Below are 27,036 nucleotides of genomic sequence, written 5' to 3'. Positions count from 1 at the left end.
GACACAGATCCTGCTCGAGGGTAATGACATCTGTCTTCAGTGTTCTGTGCCAGTTCCATCAGATCAAACAAACTTTTTGAACTAATTTCACAGCTCCATCAGGAACTAGTTCTCATTGTTTTATCATATTGTATCTGAAAGGAAATTTAAAGAATACATTTTCTAGCATTTTTAAACAAACTGTTGAATTGTTTTCTCTTCTCTTTGTTCATGTAAGTTGTTTTCTATTGGCTGGATTCCCAATGTGGGGAAAGTGTGAAGTTCAGTTCATTCAGATATTATAACACTTTTAACACTTTCATTTTTAGGAAGTAGAGGAAAGAAATTTGACTGAAAAGCATCCATCAAGACAACATCTGTTATCTAAGTATTTTGTAATCATATTTTTACCAACAAGTTAGCATAACGTTGTTTTTATGTTATTTTGCTCTTTAAACTGTTATTGAACAGTGAAAAACACTAGTAGTAAATAGTTGCAAGATACTGAAATCTGAAGTTGCCTTAGAAAAGGGGAAAGCTTAACCTATAGCCTAGTTTAGCTTAATTAAGCCCAATTTAGCTTAGTTTATTTAACAGAGACAATGTGCAAAAAAGGGGGTGTAAAAGATGCTTTGCACCAGATTTAGCTTAAGCTAATTTTTATTTGTAGCCCCAGTGGCTTCTTTTGGTACATAGATAGCTAAATGTATTAAACATTGTCTGGATGCTGATCAGTCATTGGCGGTTGTTTTAAAGCGATAAGATCATTTTGTAGCCTCATAATACTTCCTGCCTAAATTTAGTCCAACAGTTGCACTTGAAGATATGAAGAAATACAAATGTAGGTAAAAGCCCATTTCTTCTTTTCCACTCCAGCCTGCTGTGAGATTAAATAGCAGAGAACACTATCAGACACTTTGGCTGCAGCTGTCATTATAACTGCACAAGCGTGAATCTAAGGTAATATATGTAAATTCGTTTTTTAACTGGCTTCAGCACAATGTTTCTCCTACACTCTTGAAGAATTCCTTTTGCTTTTTTTGTGTCAAATCAATAGTCAGACTCCAGTTCATGTTCACAGTGGTATTCAGCAAAAAAAAGAAAAAATCAACCCTAAACACAGCTTGTCAAAGCGTAATAAAAGTAGGAGATGTGGAAGGTAAGTCAAGGACCCTGTGTACTACTTTGTTCCACCTTGAAGTTTTCCTGTCTCGTCTGTAGTCACTCCTTTGGCAGGACATGATCAAACATATTCAAATGCTTACGTTTGCCGGAGCCTCTCCTGCATCTCATTATACATGCAGGCCTCTATGCAACCTTGAACGATGTTTAAAATTCCAGGGTCCTGGATTTCCAAATGCGATTTGCACTTTTTCTCTCGGCTGCATAAGTACTTTTTGCAAATTGCTTCAAACCTTAAATGTGATAGTTGTGCACTTGTACTTCTGTCCCTTTATAGATGGGACACTTGAAAGTTTTCAAGCAGGCTTTTGAGAATACCGAAGGCAAGAGATAAAAGTGAAATAGCCTCTGGTTTTAAGATGTAACAGATGTTAGCGAAAAGCCTCAAAGTGAGGGTGAAACTCTTGTACATTATTAAAAGCAGCAGAAAGACATGAGGGACGTTAAGTATGTCTCAAATACAGATTGACCTTCTCTTTTTGATGCTGCAGATCTTGAAATCATCTCCTTTCCTCCTCTTTTCTTTTTGTCAAGAAAAGTCAACACATCCAATTGTATTCTCTACAAAAAATATGTTTAATAACAGAAATACTTTACCCCTTCATAGTTATAACTAGTTTCATAGATTACATAAAAACATTGAGCCACAGCGGACGTTGCAAAATGTGGAAAAAGAGAAAGTCTGGTGTAAAGTATTTAATTGCCTTGAAATGTACTGTTTCATAATCAAACTGTACTTTTTAATTAAAAAATTGGGGGAAAAAATGTGTTAAAGTTGAAGGTTCAAGTCAAGGCTATTTATCATGCCCAAGCTGTCAGTATGTCCTGCCTCCTTTCACTTTAATTTAATGTTTTTTATTTAAATATACTTGCTGACAGGTACTGTAGGGGAGATTTTTTTTTTATTTTAGTACATAAAGAACTACAATACTCAGTTTTTTTTATTTCGTAAACTAAACCTTTGGTTTGTGTCTATATAATTTTTGATGTTTTGTTGGTTCCAATTCACACTGAGCTGCTTTACCTGCCTGTGGTTTAAACTCTCTTATCAGATTTCAATCAGGGATCTTTATGCATTTACTTAATTCCAGACTTTCTTTACTGTGGTATTTTTTTTACTTTGATCATCTAGCAATTCCTCTTTAATAAATGCAACTAAAATATGTTTATTTTTTAGATTGATCAGAGTATTGAGGAACTTTTTGCTGGAAACCTATGACATCCTTTGTCCATGGAAGGTAAATATGATGATGTATTTACTCTTCAAAATCAAAAGACAACAGAAAATAAACTTACTTGAATAAAGTGCTTCCAAAAAGTTTTTCCCCTCAAATATTTAATTGGTTTTGCTTTTTTTTGTCACACTTCAATGTTTTAAACAAAATGCAATACTATAGCTAGCCTGACTAACTAAAAAAACAATCTTCAGAAGATTATTTCATTTATTGAGGAAAGAAATCTCCAAACCAACCAGGTAAACAGGCTTGTATTATTATTTACATCCAATTGTCTAAATCAAGTGTGGTAAAAAAAAAAGAAGCAAAGAACAGAAACTGAAAGTATCAAACAAAACTTCACAAATCTGTTTGTATGACTTTGTTTATTCATAAACACAAGTTTTAAAATAATTTTACAGCATCATCCATCACATTTCATATTACTCAACAAAAAGCTTCTTCCACAATCCTCTAAACACTACAAAAATTTCACATGCAAATCTAAAAGTTACAGTATTGAAACGTGGAAACAATGTAGTCAGACAGAAAAATAAGGCAAAATGTGCTGCTCTACATCATTAATAATTTAAGTGTAAAAAAAAACATTAAAAAGTAAAGGATTTGCGTTATCTGAAGGGTATGGATCTATGTGTTGCCTTCATCCCATGCCTTTACCTGCGTACTCAATATCACAGGCTACACATACCACAGTTCAATGCCCAGACATATTTATTAAACTATATACAAGAGTGAAATTTTACTAGTTTCAGTATCAGCAGTAGACATCAGTTGGAGCTGCTACTATAAAACATTTCTGGTGATATTAAGTGAAAGGCACACAAAGGCAAAGAGTGGAGATGTTACAGTGTTATGGAAAGAACTGCTACACATGTAGCAGACTGCTGGTCCTCGAATGATTAAAAACTTCTTTTTGTTGCTAATGTTAAATGTCTTCATTGCTGTGATATGACTGGTTCAAATCTGTGCAGAAAAAGGGCCGTGGAAGATGGACAACTTTCCAAGGTTGCATCTTAAAAACATTTTTAAAAAGCTGTCAACAGTTCTTCCATCTCACTGTAGTGACGAAGCATACTCACTGTGCATCAAAAGGTAACAGACTCAGCCTCATCACCTCTCATTGTGAATAATAAAGTGCTGCTAAAACGATAACCTTTCTCAAACTCAGAGAGAAGACGCGGTTTCTCAAAAGGGATACAGCAGAGATAGACAGCGATTTGTGCAGCAAGGCAAACCGGATTTGTGTCGGGTTTTTTTGTTTTACAAACATCGGTGCAGAGTAAAGCACATGACTACAGAATAGCAAGACAGCAGAAATATTCTGCTAAATTCAGTACTGGTGGCAAAACAATAACAAACACCAACATAGCAGAACAAAACATAATCAGGGTAACAGAAATCCTCTCATTCAGTTTGGTCTACTTTACTTCTATCTCTGAAGAACGACAGGCAGGTCCAGACATAGTTTTTTAAACTAATGCACCACTTGGACATTAGAGAATTTAAACTGAAGCTGTATAGTCTAGATAAGTTCAGCCTGACCTGAAGTATGTCTAGTGACGGCTGGGGTAAAACCATTGATTCAGACCTAAACCTAAATCTAAACCTAAGTGAGGCAAATTTTTTGGCTTTATGGCAGCTGAATGTGAATGATTTAATTTAATTGTTGTTGCCCTATCTCTGTTACTCCAGAGATAGGGTATGTCTAGTTCCTTTTCTTAACACTAATGTAATTAGTTGTGAAAGCAACTAAAGAAAGAACCAAATATATTCGATTTTTGACATTCGACAATGATATTTTAGATATGACATGCCTTTTTAAGCAGAATAAAATTTGACATAGTAACTAAACAAGGAGTTAATTTAAGAAACATTCAACTGCTTGTCAGGACAGTTTGCATACCAAGTAACTTCATTCTGTTTCGTCAAAGTGGAACATTGGGCAACTTTTGTAAAGTAATAGCCCCATCTGGTGGAAGAACACAGTAGCACAACGGCGCCAGAGTCTTAAAAAGATATAGTAATACAGTATGGTCGATAAAAACAGGAATCTCTCCACAGTGAACTTGTTTTTACAGTTATAGAACTCTTTACCCAGATAATAAACTCCATGTGCTGAGTTTATTATCACATTGAGCAATAGCATCAGTAAAATACTAAAAAAACAGACAGAAGCTGGTGGAGTGATGCAAATACGTCTTTTCCTTTAAAAATATTTCCAAAATATTAAAATCCTCCAAATCTCTCGTCAGCTCCTCTCCTCCCTACAGTCAGGGGACACCTAAACTATGGAGGCTTTCTTTTTTTATTATTATTTTTTTTTTATATCTGTTTTACGCAATAAGAGCAAAGCAGGAAAAACTGTCGATTTGGAGACGATGTCCGAAATGTGGTGACAGAGTAAAAATTAGTCCGACCAGAAGATCTGTCTACGTCTAACCAGCGGACCCATCCAGCTCGCGCTCGGCCTGCGAAAAAGAGTTTGTCTGAAACATTCGCAATCGTTCGCTCAGAGCTGAGAGTCCGCTCCCAGGCTGTTCAGCTCCTCTGGCGAGTGTTTCTCTGCTCCAGCGCCGGCCGTCTGGCGGAAGCCGGCGGAAATGTCGTCAAACGTCCGGCCCCGGGTCTCTGGCACTTTGAAGTACGTGAAGATGAAGAAGAAGAGCAGCAGGATAGTAAAGATGATAAACACGTAGGGGCCGCAGAGTTCCTGTCAAGACATAAAAAGCGAACAATAGTTATCACATCGAAATGTGTTCCTTCTTCTTCAAGTTTCTGACTTGTTTGTGTACTTACAGTAATCTTTGCTACAGTGCGAAAGCACAAAATCTTACTACGTATTTTTAGTTTAGTTTTTGATGCAAATATCTTAGCACACTTGAAATAAAACAATATTAGTTTACAAGCAACCTTTCAGCAAGATTTAGGAGCTTGTTTAAATAAATAATTTCTTAAAATTGATTTAAAAAACACTTATTTGCCTGGCAGATTATTTCACTCATGAACATAAATTATAAGTGAAATAATCTGCCAGTGGAATAAGTACTTCTTTATCATTAGTCATGAATTACTGACAACAAACTCCCATATTTTGCTAAAAAGCTACTTTTCATTTAGTTTTTTCTTATTTCAAGAAATAGTTATTAAGATTTTGTGTTTTTGCAGTGCAATACCACATTTGTGAATTGTTTTATACATGGAAATGCTAACGGTGAAAGATTAGCAACCATGTCCAAAGAAACAGGTCAGTAAACAGAGAAGAGAAAAATGCAATAAAATTTCATGTTGTAATGTGCGGCACCTTTAAATTAAAAGTTCTAAAACACATGCTCTACAATGCAATATCTTTAACAATGTGTCATTTTTTCTATCAATTCCAAATGAAACTCTTTTCGATTATAAATAATCCATTAATATTCTTTCTGGGGATGTAAGGCATGAGCATAATGTTAGTGTGATAATCCTTAAAATTATCATTTGGCTTTGTTCAAATTTATATTTAAAAGGTAATTGGACAGAGAGAGCTCTCTCTGCTGAAAGTCTCTGTCTAAAAGCAAGAAGTTGCATTTTATCTTCTGGCCACACAAGGCCGTGCTTGAGTAAGTTTATCACCAGGCCTCTCTGTTTTTTTCCACTCACCTCTACATACTGGAAGCTCTGTGCCACTATAAAGTTGGCTGTCCAGTTACAGAAACCAGCTACAGCCATGGCCGACGGCCTGGGTCCCTGAGAGAACAACTCCGCCACGATGAACCAGGGGATGGGACCTGGGCCCATCTCAAAGAACGCCACAAAGGCGAAAATGGCCACAATGCTCAAATAGGACATCCAAAAGAGTTTATCCTACAAAAATAAAAGACAAGAAGGAAGATGAAAAATATGCGTGATGCGTAAAGTACATATTTCGAGTTTCTTAAAGGGGAGCCTACCAGCAGAGCCAAGGCTATGGTCATCAGGACGGCAGACGCAGCCATGCCCATCAGTCCCAGGAGGTGCAAAGTTCTGCGTCCTGCACGCTCCACAACGAACAGCTGAAAAGCAGATGAGAAAATATAATTACACAAACAGAGCTTGGACGGCTTGGTTCACCGTTATTTATGGCTGAACAAATTATATCTGGGCAGATTTAATCTGATCCAATTTAAGTAAATTTAAAACTTGTGAATGAATAAAACAAAATTTAACCCAATGAACCAATTTAACTAAGAGTGAGAAAATGAGTTAAATCCCCCATGGTAGATCATCAACAATAAGATAAAACTAAAATGCTTTCATTTTGAGTGAAGGCAGTGCAGCTGTAAGGAAATTACAAACAACTGCAATCCTTTTGGTGACATTTGTGTCTGCAGTCAATGAATGATTATGCAGAGTTTAGTCACTAATCGAATAGAAATTAGTCAAAGGAATTTACATTTACAGTTTGGCTTCAAGCATAAAAATATCCATATATTTTTATAGTGTTTGTTTTAATACATTTAATATTACTTTTGTCATAAGAGCTGATCTTCATGCAGTACTTACAGAAACTACAGTGAAAGCAGTGTTAACAACACCAGCTCCGATGGTGGCATATACAGGCTGTGGAACTTTGGCTTTCTCAAAGATGCGTGTGGAGAAATAGAAGACCTAAAGCAGAAAACACACAATCCTCATGTCAGTGTCTTCAGGACCTTCTGTCATTTACAACACACACAATACATGTGTAAATGTCTAATAACTCACAGCATTGATTCCAGAGAGCTGCTGGGACAGCTGCAGGACGATGGCGATAATGATGGGCTGGCGATAGAGCGGAGAGCGGAAAAGCTCCAAGATGGTCACTTTTTTCTCCCTCATCATCTGCCGGCTTTCCTCCTTCATCTCCTGCATGTCAGAACTCACATCTGTTGCCCCTCTTAGCTTCTTCAGGACTAAAATGGGTCAAAAAAAGGTATTAGTTGCAAATTAAGCCAGATTATTCTTTCTCTTATTGTAATTTTAAACCACACGGGCATATTCCTACATAACTGTAGCAACAAGGCATGGGCTGGTTACTAATATCACTAACTTCTAACCTATATTTAGGAAGCAATTAATTGGATGAATCGTGATGAACTGATTATTGAATTGTCATTTAATTTAATAATTGATCAATCATTTACTGGAGTGTTCAGACTCAAAAAAGGCAATTTTCTTAAAGAACAACTAAACTAAACCTGTACAAAAAATATATACATTTTGCATTTAACATAAAAAAACATTTCTGTCTGTAAACTATGTTCTACTCAGAACTCCTCAAGAGGAAGTTTTAGCTTTACCTGGTTCAAATTTTGTAAAAAATAAAAGTCTGCTAATAATCACGTTTGCTGTCCAATTATTAATCAGTTGATCAAAAAAATAGACAACAGATCAACCCAAGACTGTATCGATGTTAAGTCAAGCAGAAATAATGAGCTTTTAATATGCGGATGTTCTAAGTATTTTTTAGCTGCAAATGCATCCTTTGCTACAAATGATCAAGACATATACTAACGAAATGCTGGTATGGCATTTTAGGGAATTAAAAAGTAATTAATAATTTGTTCATTTATATTTTTAATGTATTTATAAAAATATTTAAGAAGGCTTTAGTGGTTTAATGACAAATCTGCAGAATGTGTCATTTGGTTTTATCTGATTAACTGATATGAATAATCAATTACTAAAATAATAATGAGTTTGTTTAAGTCACCTGTTTTGGCTTTATTCTCTTCATTCTTGTTGATGAGCAGAAAACGGGGGCTCTCTGGGCACAGCGGAAGCAGGACGCACTGTATCACCGCCGGGATGAAGAGGAAGCCCAGCAGCAGAGGCCAAAACTCAGCGTTACCCATGATCATCTCCAACCCAAATATCTGGAGAAAAGAAACATTATTAACCAGCTGCAAAGATTGTTTCAGGAACATTCCAGGAGGTTAAATAGGAGCATCCTCTGATCACTAACCTGTGCAATGAGGATGCCTACGACAATTCCCAGCTGGTGCAGCGTGCCCAGTGCGCCTCGCAGGGCCGTCGGGGAGACTTCGCCGATATACATGGGCACAAAACCAGTGCAGAGGCCGGAGTAGAGACCCACTACAAAGCGACCAATGATGAGCATTTCCCAAGACCTGGCCAACTTTGAAAATCCCATCAGAGCAGCTGCGATGAAGGCTAAAATGTTGGCTATGAGCATGGAGTTCCTCCTGTAGAAGTCACAGAACCATTTAGAAGTCATTTCTGTAAATTATAGAATGGTAAATAAGATGCTATGTTTAAGTGCTTATGGCTCAGATGTAATTTATTTACCTTCCCAAACGGTTGACAAAGAATCCAACAGAGAAGGAACCAAAAATGCCTCCAATAGAGAAGATGGACACAGAAATGGCCCAGATTCCTGTGAGGAAGCTGCTGGTAATGTCCTCCCCGTAACGTTCTTTATACGTCTCATTGATGAAATTCTCAATGATCTGTTTAAGAAAAGAAGACATTCTTTTACTGCACAAATATAAATATCACAGATTTATGCTACGCTTACACGAGACCAATGCCTGGAAACTCCTGGTATTTTTAGATGTTGATTGGGAAAAAGTTCCACATTTGAACTGTAGAAGTGGGTGAATCGATCCAAAATATTGGTAGCATCGATACCAAGTCGAAATCGGAATCGGATCAATAATAGCATGGTGTGATCTGTACTTTAGTTTCAGATTCCCTCTTGAAATTTCAACTCAACTCTACCTCAAAAAAGATTGTTTTGATTTTCTGTCAAATGGCTATTTTTTTGTACTTTGTTTATTTAGGAAAGAATGCACACAAATTCGCATTGTTTTTATGTTTAGCATGTTAGCATCTTATTAAAGTATTTCGTAAACTACCTAAATTCTGCCCTGAGTTTTAACAAATTATTCAAACAAAGAACTACAAAAACATCTAAAAGTCAGAAGTTTGATGGTGATCGGTATCGGCGTTACTGGCCATGTATTTACTTGGTAGTAGACTGTAGCCAAAGTATCACACACCACTATTAGGCAGCATTGTTAAGACACCTTAAGAATTGATTGCACGTGAGTTTTTGACTACCTTACTAGCGTCCATCTCTTTCTGAACAGTAACCCATCTCCCCTCTCCCATGAATGAAAGTGGTCATGTAACACCTATATTCCTTATCAGAAATTGTGTCAAACTGAGCAGAAGAATACAGCACAATGTTATCCGCCATTGTTTTTGTTATCTGCCCATGTATGTGCAGAATAAACTCTACAGCTGTGCGTTCTGCACATGTGCAATTTCACACCTCCGAGGGGCGTGTTACAGAAAGTTAGAGGCTTTCAGACAGGCAATTATGTAACATTAAAATCATAGATTTTAATGTTACATAATTAAACACAGCTACAATTCATGGTTGTGCACATTTCTAATGCGATCATCACAGTTACGTAAGTGCCTCAGTCTGATCATGTGCGCAATGTTTTCCTCCTTCTTAAATCCAAACATGGATGTTGGCAGAGCAGCGACCAGCTGATGGCGGTACTAACTACTCTATGTAATCACTATAACTTCCTGTATAAACCAGGAAGTTTGCCAGTGACACAAAGGAGTGCCAGAGTTCTCCTCCCCTCCCCCGTTGCCACTGAACCCATCACTAATCACCATGTCAACAAAACACTCCCATGAGACTCATAAAGGTCACCGCCTAGTCTGAAAGTCAGTCAGTCATGCTTGCTCCGGTTGTGTCATACGTCTCCTGACCAGAGGTCTTAATACGCTGGAAGCTGAGGAGAGGCAAGGGGAATTAGAAAGTCAGCAGTGTCCTGGTGACGTGGTTAAAGAGAGGTGCTATTACTTATCAAGGGCTTTCCTTTGGTGGCAGCACACATGTACACTGACACTGTGACCACAGAGCCTGGGTCATTTCCACTATCGACTTACACTCACAAGACCTCGCTTGGTGATATAATAAATATGCTATCATGCCCATGACCTTCACATACACACGTCTGCACTTAGCCACTTTATTTACAGGCACAACTTCATGTGCAAAAGTTGCACATAAAATCTTTAATATTGCTTTTTCTGCAACCTTTTCAAACCCAAAGAGCCATTTTTGCCTGGAGACCAGCTGAATAAAACTCAATAAGAGCCACAGACGTTAACAGATCTACTGAAGGAAGAACAACATATCATTTTTAATACTTATCTACTTTAGGAAATGCTGCAATTTTAAACCTTTTAGGTTGTAAAACACAAAAAATAACTTTTGCAAGTTTGAAGAAATGTTTTAGTATCTGTATTAGCTTTTTCCTTTCATATTTTTTAAGATTCATATGGCTTTTATTGTTTTACATAAACTGAAAAATCTGTTTTGAGGCACTTGGATTCCATTTTTCATTGGCATTAAAAATTAAATAGAAGCGGTTTGACCGTTAACTTATTATTTGGTGTCTGCTTTTTTGTTCAGACAGAAGGCAATTAATTTATTCCAGTTTACCTAGCAGCTGTAGCTAGGTAAAGTAGGCCTTCTAGCTGAAGACTGATTAGTAGATTTAGTTCCTGTTTTGGGGTTTTATATTAAATACAAAATAAACTACATTTTAAAAATAGTTTTTAAGCTACCATAATACCAACAAACAACATTTGTCAGACATATTTTGCTCAGAGCAGTGATGTCATTTGCGAAAAAGTCTCTTTGTAGCAAACAAGAAGAATGAACTCCTGCTGCTGAGTCCTCAGATGCCCCTGATCTGCTCTGCTGAGAATCCATGCACATGAGGGCGGGACTTCATTATGATTGGCTCACACTATAGCCAATCACACACAAAGACAGTCTAGCATCATACAATGAGAGAAGGAAGTGGAGGAGAAACTCCAAAGACACGTGTAGTGACAGACAGAGGGATGTAAATGTGAAAACCTAACAATAAATAGCATCTGAAATGTTTAAAGTTTCTATATTCCTTGCTCAGTACCAAGCCAACAATCAATAAATTCAGAGCTACGTACTTGGGACCAGACCAGTTAATTCTTAAAACGGAACAGAAAACTCTCCTGTTTTCTGTTGTTTGCTGTTTCAAATGCAGATATTCTAAGGATCATAGGAGCAAAATGCCCCTTCAGAAACTTGTGGCCTTTGAAGAGTAGCACATCTCTACAAACGTCACATTTCAAAGTGACTGACTGACTGTCAGATTCTAAGCATGTAATTAAACCAAAAATGCTGTTGAATGCCAAGTAGTATATTAAGCACACAAATGGTGGAATTTCAGATATTTAACAGCACAAACAATGCTAAACAACTACGGATGTTTCTCTCGTTTCTAAGGTGAGCTTGCTCTGGCTAAAAATACGGTAATACATTTAAGTTTGGTTGGGTTCAGAACGGCACATACTGTATAAAGTAAGGAGGATACTACAGAACAGCAGGAAACTGTTTCAAGCATCTGAGGTCGCTCAAACTTGAGTGTGTGTGAAAAGGAGAGGAGAGTTTTACGCTAGGTCAGGTTGTCGCAGGAGAAAGGCATCCGACTCATTTGACAGCAACATGCAAGGCATTTCATATCTGAGCCATGGGGCAAACGGCCAACATTTATTGTGCTTAGAAAAAAAATAAGTGGCTGTGCTTACAGCTTCAATGTTCTTGAGGCAAAAGGACATAAAGCATGTCCTTTCTGTAAGGAACAACTTATGGCTCTTTGATAGTTAAAGAATGTATGTTACATATTGTCAATAATAAACTATTTTCTTGGTTTTATGGCTGTAACTAATTATTAATATGTTAATGATTGTACCCACTAAAAGGCCCCACATTTGAATATTTACTTAGAAAGATAACATCTTTCCACCTGTTTTCCTTTTTATTGGATTTCATGTTATACCATCAGGAAGTGATTTTATCTGTGTCAGACCTGAAGACATTTCTCTGAGCTCGTTTTTCCATTTTTTTTCCATCCTGAGAAAAGGATGATTTAGCTGACAGGTAATATGTCAGGTTTCTGCAAAAACCTCAGGTCTTAAACAGAGTAGGTAAAAACATTTATTGTGTTTCTTTTACATTTCAAGTCATTGTTGGAGTTCTTCCCCTGATTTCTCCACGTTTTTAGAGTCTGTTTAAATCACAGTCTAGAACATTTTCGACAGCATGATAATTAAGGTGCTTGCTTTTTTTTTTACTGTAAGCAGAAATTGTTAGGTGTGAGCATGATAAAGGTGATAAAAAAATGATCTGACCTGTTTGGCAACCTGTGGAAAGGTGAGTCATATGAAAAGGCAGCTGTGTGGCTGCAAGGTGTGTCCAGACCAATGCAAAGCCACCTCACAAAAGTTATTTACTTGTGATGAAATGTTTGACATTCCAGGAGAAATTATTCTCTCTGGTGTCCTAGTCTGCCAATAAAACCCACATTAGAAATGTTCCTCTGGGGGCATGAAAAGATATTTTTCATTATTTTGTTTAGCTACAGGGATAGGTAAGTGTTTGCGTATTATTTTTTTCTAAAAAGTGCTGCCTTTTCCAGCAGACGGCTGAACAGACGACGTCCTTTTTTGGGCACAGAAACTCTGGTACTAATGTCCTTGGACTTATTAGGACAGAAGAGAGCTGCTTTTATCTCTTCTCTTAACCCAAACTTTTCCTATTCTGTCCTTACATCCAGTCATGCAAGCAAACAAATTCAGAGTTATTAACTAACCTCTTTTTTCTTTTTTCTTTTTTTTTTTTACAGATATTTAATGTTTAGTTCATTTGTATTAGTGGTGTAAAATGGACTCATGTCCTGATAATCTAAGATTGAGTGTCCAACTCACCTTCTGTGGAGCATTGATGACACCTGAGTTGTATCCAAACTGCAGGGAGCCAATCACCGCAGTGCCAATGCTCATCAACAAGGGGAACGTTAGTTGCTGCAAACAAAAACACAAAGTAGAGATTTTGTATTCAGTGAAAAGACCAGCTCAGCCAGTTACCATTTTAATCAGCAAACATTCATTATTTTAAAAGCACAAATGACTTCAAATTATAAGATTAAAACAGCATCACTTTACTGATTCTAATATTTTATTTGGCTAAAAACTCTGATGCAGCTCTATTTTCCACTTTCCGGGTAAAGTTTAGTCTGAAATGGTTTTGATTATGTTTTTTGAGAAATGTATAATTCTATGACTTTTTCTGTGTGTAGTAGTAGTTATTTGTAATAATGTATAATGTAGTTCACGGTTAATTTCCAAATGCTACAGATGGATTGGTTTGACATCCATGTACATGTTTATAAAAATATTATATAACATAAGGCTCACAGATAATAAGTAAAAAAGTATTGCAACGTGTAGCATAAATTACATTTTTATATTTAAAATGAAAAAAACAGAATAAGATAAATGTTATGACTGAATAGTAAGGAATGTTTCTTGGCAGTGATCGGTATGGGATTTTACTGCTTGATAACCTTGATTTTGGCTTTGAAGTTTTTGAACAAAGAATTTACTAAAAAATATGTTTTTATTTAGAAAAGAAACTCAACAGTTACTCCTAAAACTGGAAAAAAAATATATATTTCTTGTTTTGAGCTTGAGGTACTTATATATTTGTAAGCAAAAATAAAGGATGAACACAGTCACAATTTGACTTGGTTATCAACTGCTTGCGCAAAAACAGGTTACCTTCGAAAGGGTGGCTCGAAATATTATTTGTCTTTTTTTTCAAGGGAGATAAAACTCCATTAGCCTTCTTTCAGCCAGCTGATAGGCAGTGTGCAGTAACAGGTAGAGAAGGCTTTTCTCAACATTTCATCTAGCTTCTCATTAAAAGATATTAACCATATTAACGCCTGTATGTTTGGAAATTGTAACTTTTTGCACTTTGATATCTTTACCAGACCATCCGTAGCTCTTATTACATATTACTTTCCATATTATCCCTCTGTATTGCTTTTTATGTTTAAGGTATTTGACCATGAGACATATTCGACCCCATGTAGTCGTCCTTATTGAACTTTTGACCGTGCTCCGGGTTTTAGATGAGTAAGCCTCTCTGATGAAAACGGTCCTGGTTAACCCCAGGTGTAGTGATGCTTTGTCTGTGTTCATGTTCCTGTGATTACAGAGCTCATTTTGAGTTGAAGCTCAGTAGAGCCCCATAGATTAGAAAGGATTTTCCTCATACCAAGAAGTAAATAAAGCATGGTGGGGTATGCCGCTTTCATTTTTCCTCCTGCTGGGCAAGAAAATAGCAGCCTTATTAAAACACCATTTTTTTTGTCTTTTAGCCACAACAACTTTCTGCAGAACCACGAGTTGCTGTGGTTATATAAATAAATTGTAAAAGCATTTACGGAAATTAACGTTTCCACAAAAAAAAAAAATCATATTGAGTATATTGCCTCAATTCATGGTGAACGAAGGCTTTAAGTATTTTAAAGTTTCAAAAATTCGCAATCACATTTTCTCTGGCTATATGGAGCAACAAAGTCCTGCCACTCCCCCACTTGTTGCTGAGCACTGCCATTCAGCTGGCTGAAAAAGGGCCAGTTAACTTTTGTGTCACTTAAATCCAGCTCTCTGGATAAAATAGACTAAACAGTCATGTAAGAAAAAAAAACTAAAGGAACAACAACCAACTCTCTTAACATGATACTATTTTTAGTTGCCTGTCGATTCAGGAGTTATCTGGTCAGATCACTCAATCACCAGTGAAACATTTTAACCTGTTTGTTATACTTGTGTTTCTTTATAAAAATCAGTGTTTAATCTTTGTTCTAGGTTACGTGAGTAAAAAAATAATCTCTAATATAAAATAATATCCTATATGATTTAGTTTGTCTGTTTTGTAGAATTTTATAATAATTATACTTTAGGTTTTCATACAGTGAGAAAATCCCATGTCTAGTTTTTAACTGTTTTGTCTTTTATAACTCACACTCAGGTCATCCAGTCCTGGAACTGGAAAGTTCATGTTGTTTATAAGTCCAGTGCTGTTTCTGTGATTTACTCTGGATAGCTGCCTCGTATTTTGGAAACATAAGATAATCACATGCCTGGATGTCACTTCAAAGTCTTTATCTAACCTGAGGAGAAATAACCACGCAGAGGCCTTACCAAGTTTAGCCACATAATGATATTAAAGTCAAAAAAGGACAAGCACTCCCTGAGGCTTGAGGTGCTAAAGTCCAAGAGACAGTTTATTATTTATCAAGTGTAGGTAAGTAATACAAAACACATCTGACTGGAAGCAGCAATAAAAAGTTTGGAAACTATGACTATAAACAAATGTTCTGCCTTCAGTGATGACCAGGTGGTTTTATGGGACCCAAATTTAGCCAAGAACATTTCTCTCACACAATTAGAGCAGCGCTGTTTGAGGCTTCATGCTGGTGATGCTAAATTCCTCAGGAGAAAATTAAATTCATCAGCGAGGGTTAATTAGTTGCTTTTGCTTTTGTAACCAGCCCTTCTAGTGAGTCCATGTTCATTGCAGAGCATGACGATCCGTTCTTTATCACCAGAAGAACTGAAAGTTATTCTCCGTAGTAGGAATGGAGTGGTTAAAAGTATAATCAATACATTGTAGCTATTTTGTTTGTTTGCTTTAAACTAGAGATTGATTGATTGGGAAATGTTTAACAATATGGGTCTTCTTTATTAATGCTTACATTGTAGAAGAAAAGCAATGGTGGGCACACTAACGCACTAGTAGTGGAGCTAAGTTTTCGTCAATTCAAATGCAATTCAAATTAAATAAAAAATTTATTTTTTAAGCGGTATAACACTTGTTTTGTTAAGAAAGGACTAACATCAGCCTGTACTAGGGCTGCAAAATTTATTTATGCCAATTTTCTTAATTTTGGGAGATTGGTAAACAGACTGAAACTATTAAAGTAACAAACCCAAAAAGTTCTCAATAAACAGAAATTGAAGGACACTAAAATGGTACATAATAAAATGGTACATATGTTTTTTTTAAGTATTTTTGAAAAAGAAGCACAGTAAGTGAAGCTGAATGCCAAATGTGAATTAGTTCCAGCTGATCTCATTAACATTCTTTTTTTTTCTGCCGCAAAGCTAATATGGTCCACTGAGCTACAAACAAACCAAATTCTTCCTTGCTTTTTTTAGAAGGTGGTTCTTTACACAGTGATGACTGCTGTTGATTCTCCAAAAATCTCCAATTTTGCTGAAATCTTCATAGCAGCCTGGCATTTTCATTAAACTTTTCACATAAGAAAAACAAGATTGTTTTTGAAGAAAACCTTTTAAAAAAATTTAAAAAGCCCTGAGAAACTATTTCAGATGATTATGTAAACTGTTCTCCTCTGAGATATGATGAAAGCGCAGACTGCTACTTTTAAATGTGACAGTTTCAGGCTTACCTGGCAAGTCTGAAACTGCCCAGTTTTCTCCCGCTAGATATGATGATGAAGAATAAAACCTTGTGTGGGTTGTTTGGAGGCTGTCTCTGCATGCCTGTTTTCTATAAAGGACACGTACTGTATGGTCCAACTCTTACTTTTTCAACCAATGGCGGCTCCTGTTTTTTAGGTCATCGAGTTCGTAACGCAGTTTGGCAGCTGTATATTAAAACATACACCGACTTCGTTTAGCCTTCTGGGTTTGGGGTTTAAAGCAGGCCTTGGGGTAAATGAGGAAACCCTTATTCTGATACTGAAGATATATTCTGAAGAACTACAAGAACTCTGAGAGAACTACCAGCTGCTTTTTACTATCAACAATGAAATCCTGTTGGTGCCTCTGGGAAAAATCAGTCTATTTAAATCCCTCCTCCCTTCAGGGAATAGATGTATTTGTCCACAAAAAAAAATCTCCTCAAATGTGGATGTTTGACTTCAGCTACAAACGGCTCTTAGCAGTTAGATTCTCTAGCTTTCAACCTTCAAAACACACAAAGTGCACAGGGAATCTAATTTATGAGAAACACTGAGTAAAACTTTAAGAGAGAGAATTCTAAAGAAATCCTAGCAAAGTTTAACCAGAACTGACTCTCCCAGATGATAATAAACCCCTCCTTCTTCACTGTGAAAATCCAAAATAAGAAAGTAGGTGAGATATTTTATGTTTCCTGGAACTCATAAACAAGAAGGCCAACATAATACTTTACTTCCTCATGAGAGAAGCAGTGAGGTTACACCCATTAGAACTATTCTATTATCGAAACGTTGGAGTCGATCCCTCTCTCCTTGTGCTTCGCCTCTCAGATTCGTGTTACATCCCTGGCATGTTTAATGCAGCAGGAGCTTTCAGATGTGTTTACATTTCCAAAACAAGTGGTTTGACCTGAACAAGCAGTCACAAGGTTTTTGAATAAACTTTATCAAAGCTCTCCCTGGATCCTTTCATGCAAATGTTTCGTGTTTGCATGTGAGGGTTTAAGCAAGACATAAGTCTGCAAGCAGGACTTTTCTGTCCAGTCATGGCATCAGTACACAAACCACAGCCAACAATGATCAAATGTTCGTCACATAAACCGGTACAGTCAGATGAGCAGAACAGGAAGAGTCGAAAAACCACTGTTAAATCGGTAGACGCTGAGCCATTCTGATCCTTTACTCAGTCACGTAGAACCACTGGATCCTGTTCAGTTGACGCAACAATAAAACGTAAAAGGAAATGAAGCAGAGCAGAAGCCCCCACCCAAATTTGGGCATCTGTAACCACAACCACTGACATAAACCAGCATTTCACTCTCCATCCTCCAGCCTAGCTAGGGGACCTGAAGGGATCAGTGTGCAGAATTTCCTGTTGATAAAGGAAAATCTCCCTCCTAATATCCTTATACTCTTTGTGAAGTTGAATATTTCTCTTTATTCTGACAGTCCTGAAGGTCAAAAAAGGAAATACAGCCCAGGCTGTGAGAATCCAAACCAGCTGACAGAGAGGTGATGTCAATTCATGTTAATTTAATCAAGAAAACGAGGGTTTAGCTGCAAAAAGGGATGTCAACAGGAAATCCACAAGTGATTCAGCACCTGTTGGCAGATGTTTTGAAGGTCCTTAAAAGCGCCCTTAAAAATAAGAGTATCTGCAGGCTGTGGCAAGTCAAGTTGAAGACTTTTATTATTGCCACTCTGAATTAAAATTAAGACCAAAAAAACTATAAATATAGTTGATGGTTGGGGGATCATGCAGTATTACAATCAAGCGTAGCAAAAACAGTGAAACTTCTGGGGTCTATTTGTGGCAGCTTTGTGTTTTTCACACAGCATATGACTCTCTACAGCCTTGACATCCACAGTGCCTAGCTTAAAAGTTGTTTTGCACAGATTACACCTAACCTCATATGGGTTAGCAACAGAAGTGAGCCAATGGCAAAACCAATCGTCATCCATCCAACTGGCAATAAATTTTAATTTACCCACAATGGACGCAAAAAAGGGTACACTAGCAGCTAGTTAGTGGTAGCCTCCACTGCCTCAAGTCACAGAACGCAACTAAAATGTTTGTGTGCGACTCAAACCTTTGCCTGCCACAAAAGTTCTGTGAGAAAAAGAAAAACTATAGAAAATTAAGTAGTCTTGCAATGACAGAATTTAAGACCTGTGATTAACTTATTTAAGGCCTAATACATTTTAAAAGATTTTAAGTCATTTTAATGCCTTAAATTTAGATACAAAAACATGAGAAGCCCTTTAAGTCATAAAAATAAATTTTATCCAATGGCACAAAGTACAACATCTCCGTTTATGAAGTGTAAAATAGAACAAACAGAGATTCTTTACTAAAGGAGCAATGAGTTCAAATCTGATGCAATAGAAGAAAAGCGGATGTATAACCATCATCTTACCACAGGTTTTTCGCACATGAGCAGTGATGTCTGTAATCTTTAGTTTTTCTTTTAATTTGCATTCCATGTGTCATATGAGAGAAAAACTGACATTTCATCACGTGGCACATCAAAAGGAAAACCACTTTGTTTCGATTCCAAATGAGCAACTTCAAAATTGCTGCAATCATAAAGTAGGTCACTTCAACAGAGAGTTTTGGGCAGGCTTGTGTTTTTAAAATGCAAAATAAGTCATAAATGTTTAAAACTATCTCACTTGGACTCACAAACACATAGAGCTACAAATGGTTTTTGGTGTCTGGTCTATAAAATTCCAAACACTTTTCAAACATCCTTGAGGATGTTCTAAAATTTACTGTTTTACAAGCCACAATAAATATTCACTTAAAAACTTACAAATTTAATGTTAGGAGTATGGGACAGGAGATTTTTGCAAAAACAAAAAAACAAAAAATATTCGTAATTAGTGAAGCTCTGGAAAAAGTCGTTTTTCTGTTTCTCCGTGACTCATCTTGGTCATTCATGAGTATTTCCCCGATGAATGTGTAAAGTATTAAAAGCAGGCAGTAGTGCGACTGGTTTCATTTCCTTTCTACCAGTCTGCGCCGGATCAACCGCTCTGGCCTACACTACACCCATCACGTCTCTCAGCATGTCGTCTCTTTGGTCTCAGCTTACACAGCTGTGTGGAGCCCGACATGTGCCCGCCTCCTACAGCGCCCTCACACTGATAGCACACTGTGGCCACTTAACAGTTAAACAGTGGTCAGCAGAGAATACATCCATCTTTGCAATTACTAAAGCTATAGCTCAGATTCTGAAAGAACTGTCCTTTATCCTGTGATATTGTAGTGAATTAAAAAAAGTCAGACGATTAAAAAAACGCAAATCATATCAAGCATTGTCTACATGAGGGGTGTCCAAAGTGTGGCTCAGAGGCCTTTTGTGGACACTGGAATGATTTTGTTTGGCCCCTACGCACAATTCAAGAATGTTTGGACTGCCAGCAAAAGCAGTTAATACACATTGATAAATCTGACTAATTTAAATCCTCTTAACATGAAAAATGTTGGGAATACTGCAAAGTATATAACATTTTCATTTTTTACTTTGATTTGAAATTCTTAGTTAACAGGACCAAAAACATCCAGCTACGAAAAAATTCATTAATTTTAAAAATAAAAATAGAAAATTGGGCACAACTACTTCAATAAACTGGCTAAATTTGTCTTTCCAGGAGTGATCCATAACCTTTTGCTGCTGTTGCGGAAGTAAAACTGTTACATACCAACAAAATATAAATCATTCAAATCCCAAAAAGTAAAAAGAAAAAACCTGTCTGCCTCTTCTGTTTCAATATGCCAAATATGTTAACCCATTGTTGTTTCAGATCTGGACTTGTTTAGATTATTACTGAAAAGTTGAAGGTTAAATAAAATCCCAACAAAATAAGGCAGAGATATCTATTTTTAGTAAGACAAGAAGGAATTGGGCCCAGACGTACTTTCAATTTGCCAAGTATTTCTTGTGAAATTTCTTGCAACATGATATCTCCTTCTTTCAGAAGGACTGTATCATGAAATATCTGCACAAAATCATCTTTTGTATGCAGCCATAGCTTCATTATCCACATTTGTGTCCACAGTTAAGAATATGAAGCAGCTAACGTTGCATGTTTGTCCTGTGAAGCATTTCCAATTGGTCTCAAGCAGAACATCAGATCACCTGTACAGTATGTACGGTGTACTCTGCCAATGCCACTGCAAAAATCTTCAGGGTCTTATCTGTCAGTGCCAGTGGCACTTCACCCAGTCACAGATAAAGACGTATTTATAGTCTGCTCCACCCACAGGAATGTGTTGACTGAATTTAATTGTGACACTAGTGACAGCTCACTTGTAATATTAAAGTCAACAGTGTGCATATTTCTGGACGTAAGGCATGATGGAAAACTTAACCATGACAGCATCAAAACAAAAATAAAATCCAAAACAAAATGTGTAATGTGATCTAGCTACTTTCATTTTACTGTAGTTAATAAAATGTTACATACTGACAGTCCGCACACTATTTTTATTGTTGTTTTGTACAAGTGAAACCTCAGGTACAAAATTAGAATAAATAACTGTTAAATATGTAGTTTTCAAGTAAACATTCTTCTTACTTAGAATTTTATATCTTCCAGCATTCTGCTCTTTATAAAGACAAACTACTGTAAGTTCCTACACACTATTCACGTCAATTCCACCTGTTTCAACACTCCAATTTATTCCAATTTCCATCAGTATTTAAAACAATCTGGACCTCTGAACACACAAGATTTACGATGCATGTTGGATTTAATTGTGGTCTTTATGATCCATTGATCACAAAAGAATTCAGTGTTGAAGTAGCTAAAGGGTTACGAGTGAGTAAGATGGTGCTCTGAAAGTTTAAAGGGAATTGTCTAAAAATATTTCAAACTGAGATTAGCAGTATTGTATGTAAGATAAAAATATATCAGCCTTCTTTCTGAATCAGGCAGTGCACAGCAACAGCAGTGGGGGGGAGGGACAGCATTGTGCCACTGTTTTCTATGTCAAATACCCACAAAAGACTAAAATCTTTTCCTCGTTATTTACCTCATTATAGGGACTCTAAAGTGTAGGAATGCTATTGTGACCCATTGAAGTGGTTTTGAAATTACTACTGCTTAAAACATTTACAATACTGCTAGACCGGCCATGTCTAGTGCAGATTCTCAGGAGTTGAGAATCGGTCTTGTTTTTCAGAACAAATTTCACTTGTTATCCAAAAAAAAACAGGATTCAACGACTTCCTGGGACTTTAATGCTTTTGAAGTCAATATATGTGAAATATGAAGCATGTTTACTGTTGACCCACCTGGCATCCATGTGTTAAAGAAACTGAGGTCACATATGGTCAGTTTGTTCACCTGGACATCAGGTGAAGACAAACATGATGGTGGATCCGCTAGGAGCTGCTTTCTTTTCTCTATTTACTGACAGTCACTTTTACTACAAAAATGTGGGTTTTACTGTCCCCAATATACCGTGCCTTATCCTTTCAATGAGGATACAGCTGTCTCTCAGCTAATGGAGAGGTTTTGTCTTTGGGTCAAGCAGTTTTTGTACTTCTATCCTCCAAAAAGTCTCAACACTACCAACAATGGTAGGGTTGAGTTAAGACATGTTAAAAACAGTATGTCTGACTTCATACCAGTCAGAGGACTAATAAAATACCTCAAACATGGAATCTTGCTTCACTCTGCATCATAGTCAAGCTGTAGTGAAATCTTCTTTTGCAGAAAATCCTCATTGTGCCTCATTACAACAAAGATGACAGTTACATTAGGAGACATGCCGAGGGGAGGCAGTCTTGCAGATGAAAGGAAAAACTACTGGAGCATTTTGAGAGCGGTCAGAGTTGGCAGAGGTCTGACAAGCAGGGCATTCAAAAGAGTTCAGCTGCTGTGATGTACTATGAACCAACAGTACTGGCTCTGGACCCCCCAATCAAAATACCTGCTGCCATAAGAGCTGGTAAGAACTTAACAGCTCTCCAGTTCCAAACAGAGCAGATCAGCCACGTGTTTGGCCCCAGTTAACAATCCTCATCTGGTTTGGAAGACGGGGGTAAATTTTCCAGTTGACAAAAATCGCTGAAAATCCAATGCTAAAATGATAAGTTCAACATATTAGACATAATTACCAAAGCACTTTCCATAAACGATGTCCTTCCTCTACAGCATTAACAAGCCGCACCTTGTTGGGACAATAGTTGCCAATAGAGACGCTGCAGATTAAACAAATGAATCACTTCATTGGAGGCCAAACTATGACTGGTGACGCGTTAATCTGCTCTTAACTACCCAACTCTAATTGAACGCCAAATATTAAAATCTCGATCACAAGACGGCGATTAGCCTATTCACGGAAACATAAATACACACAACAGCTCAGAAGCACCAATGAAAGCAACATCTGACACAGAGGGAGCTCTAGGCTTTAAGACTCTCTTTTTTCTCCAAGAGCTCTTACTCAGGAGCAACTCTGTGTCACCATCACACTGTGAAGTGGAAACACTGAGAACTATTCCCATAATGTCCCTGAACCTCCCCGGCAAATGAAGGGACATGAAGGACAGCCAGGGAAACATCAAGGGCAGAGCAGGAGGAGGATGGGGGGGCTGAAGTCCTGTGGTGTTTATGCTTCACTGGTTTGCATGTAACTTGTGACCGCAAAACATAGCAGGATGGAGCCAACATTATCACGCAGCAGATAAGTCATATTTTCAGAACACAGAGCATTACAATACATAACTCTGAACTTGATGAGACAAATACACCATCATATTGTTCCGATATGACTGTTTTGGTTTAAATATTTTGGTGTGAAACAAACCAGCACCTTTAATTGATAGCTAGATACTGTATCGGCAGGACTGACAAAGTGTCACCAGTTTTCATAAATTGTTCCTGATACAAAATGTTAAATTGTTCTGAGACCAGGTTGTCAAAAACATCGACTGTTAAGGAAAATTATTTTGAAAGTAAATCACTTTTAAAAATGCTGATACTAGACTTAAGCTAAACATTAGTATCTTTGAAAATTATTAAAGGCACACATCATTATTTTCAAACCAAGCCATTAATTTTTCAGCAACTAAAAATTAGTCAACTCTTTATTTGTTCTATAAGAAAAATATCCCACTTTTTAGTATTTTAATAAGATTTTCACACCGAGAAGTTTTTGTTGGCCTATACTTAAACTTTCAAAAACCTCAAGTGTAATAAACACATTCTAGTATGAAATTTCTTCTAAATTTCTGTGGTATTACAATATTTTGCAAAAGTAATACATATGAACCCTATGAGACTCTCTTTCATGTATTTTACTCCAGAAATTACGTTGAAACAGTAATCAGATAGGCAGAAGTTATAAACCGGATCTTTCTTTTTCTTCATTTTGTTTTGAAAAATAAAATCTAAAATGTAATTTTGATTATCTGACTTATTTTTGTTTTAAATTTTACTTTTATTGTTTTATTTTCATACCTGAAAGGATTAATGTTGAATACATTCGGAATATTAGAACCACACACATAAGTATTAATCATGATATAGCCGGGCTCTTTTGAAACGTTGGTCACGTAGCCTCTTACAGGAACGGACCACCTCATTCTGAATCAAGCCCCCTTCCCGTGACGTCATGACGCATAGTAAAAAAAAATTAAACATGTGGACCTAAGATTCCCGCAACTTTAAATAATTTGAATGTGATCGGACATATTAAAATAAAGACACACATATTAATTTGAGATGAAATCAAGACTATAATATCCATAATTTGGGGATTAAAACTCTATCAGAAGCAACAACTATGTAATAAGCAGACAAAAGGATGTTTAACCTTTAGCTGTGTCATGGCGCCCAACGGGTTAAAAAATAAGAACTGGGTGAAGTGAAATCTCACGCAATGCCTTTAAACCACCGGCAACTAAACAAGTTTGACAGGATCGAGAGCTTGCTGTTGTTAAGTTTTATTACCTTCCCTGAGTCCATGGCAGCGAAGGGAGGAAGGCGTTTCTCTTTGTCTGTCGGTTTATCGTTAGAGTTGATGGACAGTCTTCCTACGGATCTCCGTTCAGAAATTGTTCATCTTTATTAAGCTTCTGATCTTCTGAAAAGCCTTTGAGCCTCGGGAGTTTTCTACTTTTCAAGAAGTCTCTCTGTGTCTCAGCGTGGTGTCTCTCTTTAATCTTGTATCAGGTGTGATCTCTCTCCCTTCCGTCGTTTCAAATGAGATCTTCTGTTTCGTCTCACGCAGTTTCGTGAATGTGTGAAAACTTCCAGCTGCAGCAGTCTTCTGCCTCTTCAACTTTATGGAAACAGACATGCAGAAACGAGCTGAGCCACGCGTTAATATAGCAAAGATGACGAGTTTCTGAATGGGTTGTCCGAAGCAAATAAAGGTTCCTCCCACTTAGAGGAAGCCCGTAAGTCCTGCCCATTTTTTATGTTATCAAACATTGGAAAAGTAGGAGGTCCATAAGAAATGAACCTCCTACCTCTCATTGAAGACAGTCCTGCCGTATACTTGCATGTGTCTTTTAATCAGCCGGAAAATCGTCGAAAGTTAATTTTATTCATTCATATCTAGTTACAGTTACACAGTGTGCTATATGAAAATTTGAGGTGGAATATTTACAGCTGTTTAAAAAAAATCGGTTTATCAGAAAATTTTAATGCTACACAACACAAATAAAAAAAATATTTGAATGCAAAAAATGCTAGAGTTGACCTATGCAGTCCTTGGGAAAACTGACTTGACAGTTGTGCAGCAGACAGTCATGGACATCACCCACAAGATGGGTTTACCACAGAAGGTCATTGCGGTATACCCTGGATTATGTAAAGTTGAGTGGAAGGAAAAAGTGTAATAAACAAAGATGTACAAGAAGCATGTAGCCTTAAAATAATTATGAAGCAAAGCCTGTTCAAGAGTTTGGGGATTAATCAAAAAGGTTGAAAAAGTGTATCAACAGTTACCATACTACTTATTGAAAGTTACATTGTCACATCCCAGTTAAGCCACTCCAGAACCAGGAGCATCTAAAGTCAGTGGTGTCCAACAGCACTGGTTGTATCATTCTTTTCAATAAACCTTTCTCTGATTTGCTTGGAGAGTTTGTTTCAGGAATAGTGATTAACCAGTGAATTGAACTGGTTCTTTATACTACAGTCACTTGAGACACACTCAGTCTTTGCTTTGACATCAAAGATTTCTTTGTAATTTATTTATTTATTTTTGTCAAAAAAGCCACATGTGTTGCTCAATCATTGATTTGTAAAAGCAATAAAAGGAGTAAAATACCCAACGGGGTAAGTACTTTCTATAACATTGAAAATTGAAATTGCAGAATAAACTGAAAGAATCCAAGACATGTTCAGTTATACACTTATAGAAATGGTTTGCTCTCCATAGCTCTTTATATCTTCATAAAAATGCAAGAACTGACCAAGCAATATCCTAAAAAGCGACCCTTGCATTCCAAGTGCACTTTATATGATCTCAAAAGTCATATTTTTCTGGTTTCTAGCTGAAATAAGAGGGATTGGAAACCCCCCGCCAGTGCAGACTTTGAATCACATAAAGCCTTTGGTTAGAGTTCAGTACTTACTCTGTCTTTTCCTTATTTGCTTGTTGTTAGTCCTGTTTTCTGCTCTACCTGCATATTTAGACTTAATTTCCTCAATATCTGACTGGTCCCGTGTTCATTTCCTCCTCTAGAATTAAGTCTTCCCTTGATTCCCTTCCCTGTGCAGCAAATAATCCTCTCTTATATTAAGTTTAGTTTGTCGATCCCTAATTTTGTTGTTTATGAATCATCTGCTTTTGAAATGTTGTTTGTTGTTAAAAGATTTTATAAATTCCACACCCGTTTGCCTGCACAGTTTTGTTTGCATATAAATCTTTTGTGATGTTTCCTTTAACCTTTGCGAGACATAAAGCGTAAAGAATTATATTCCATATTTATTTGCAAAAATATTGAACTCGATCCAAAAGCTACTGGGGTTCTTTGTGTAACTTTACAGTTACACAAATAACTTTAATCAGTACTTAAATCATGTCAAAAAGTGATTTTTGACATGATTTTTCCAAATATCCAAAAAACAAATAGCTATAGTTGATTTTGAGAAAAATGAAAGTGATTAGTTTTATTAGTACCAAATTTGGTGATCTATTTTGGTTTTCAGCAAGATCAAATTTACTGTCTTTCTGACAACATTTGGCTTCACTAGAAATTAAAGCAAAATTCACGAGTAAGCATATTTACTCATCACTCTTGAGT

At 36.8% G+C, this 27,036-nt stretch overlaps 1 protein-coding gene across 1 annotated transcript; it reads right to left on the bottom strand.

Annotated features, from left to right (window-relative positions):
* Positions 1-2,742: 2,742 nt before the first annotated feature.
* LOC102219488 (solute carrier family 2, facilitated glucose transporter member 1-like) lies at positions 2,743-25,112 on the bottom strand. Its single transcript, XM_005802196.2, has 10 exons — positions 24,731-25,112; positions 13,197-13,292; positions 8,703-8,863; positions 8,359-8,599; positions 8,107-8,269; positions 7,119-7,306; positions 6,918-7,022; positions 6,326-6,427; positions 6,036-6,239; positions 2,743-5,106 (listed from the first exon to the last, which is right to left on the bottom strand). The coding sequence occupies exons 1-10, from the start codon at positions 24,743-24,745 to the stop codon at positions 4,906-4,908; spliced, it is 1,476 nt and encodes a 491-aa protein (XP_005802253.1). The 5' UTR covers positions 24,746-25,112; the 3' UTR covers positions 2,743-4,905.
* Between the last annotated feature and the right edge of the window lie 1,924 nt (positions 25,113-27,036).

The sequence above is a fragment of the Xiphophorus maculatus genome, chromosome 20 (genome assembly GCF_002775205.1).
Source record: "Xiphophorus maculatus strain JP 163 A chromosome 20, X_maculatus-5.0-male, whole genome shotgun sequence".
NCBI lineage: Eukaryota > Metazoa > Chordata > Actinopteri > Cyprinodontiformes > Poeciliidae > Xiphophorus > Xiphophorus maculatus.
Note: the sequence above shows the minus strand (reverse complement) of the source record. Positions and strands in the feature narration are given on the sequence as shown.

Excerpts from the sequence above, each read along its gene's own strand:
- LOC102219488 (XM_005802196.2), bottom strand. Across the intron at positions 8,270-8,358 it reads TAGGCATCCTCATTGCACAG|ATATTTGGGTTGGAGATGAT; the intron begins GTTAGTGATCAG and ends TCTTTTCTCCAG. Across the intron at positions 6,240-6,325 it reads CCATAGCCTTGGCTCTGCTG|GATAAACTCTTTTGGATGTC; the intron begins GTAGGCTCCCCT and ends TTATTTTTGTAG.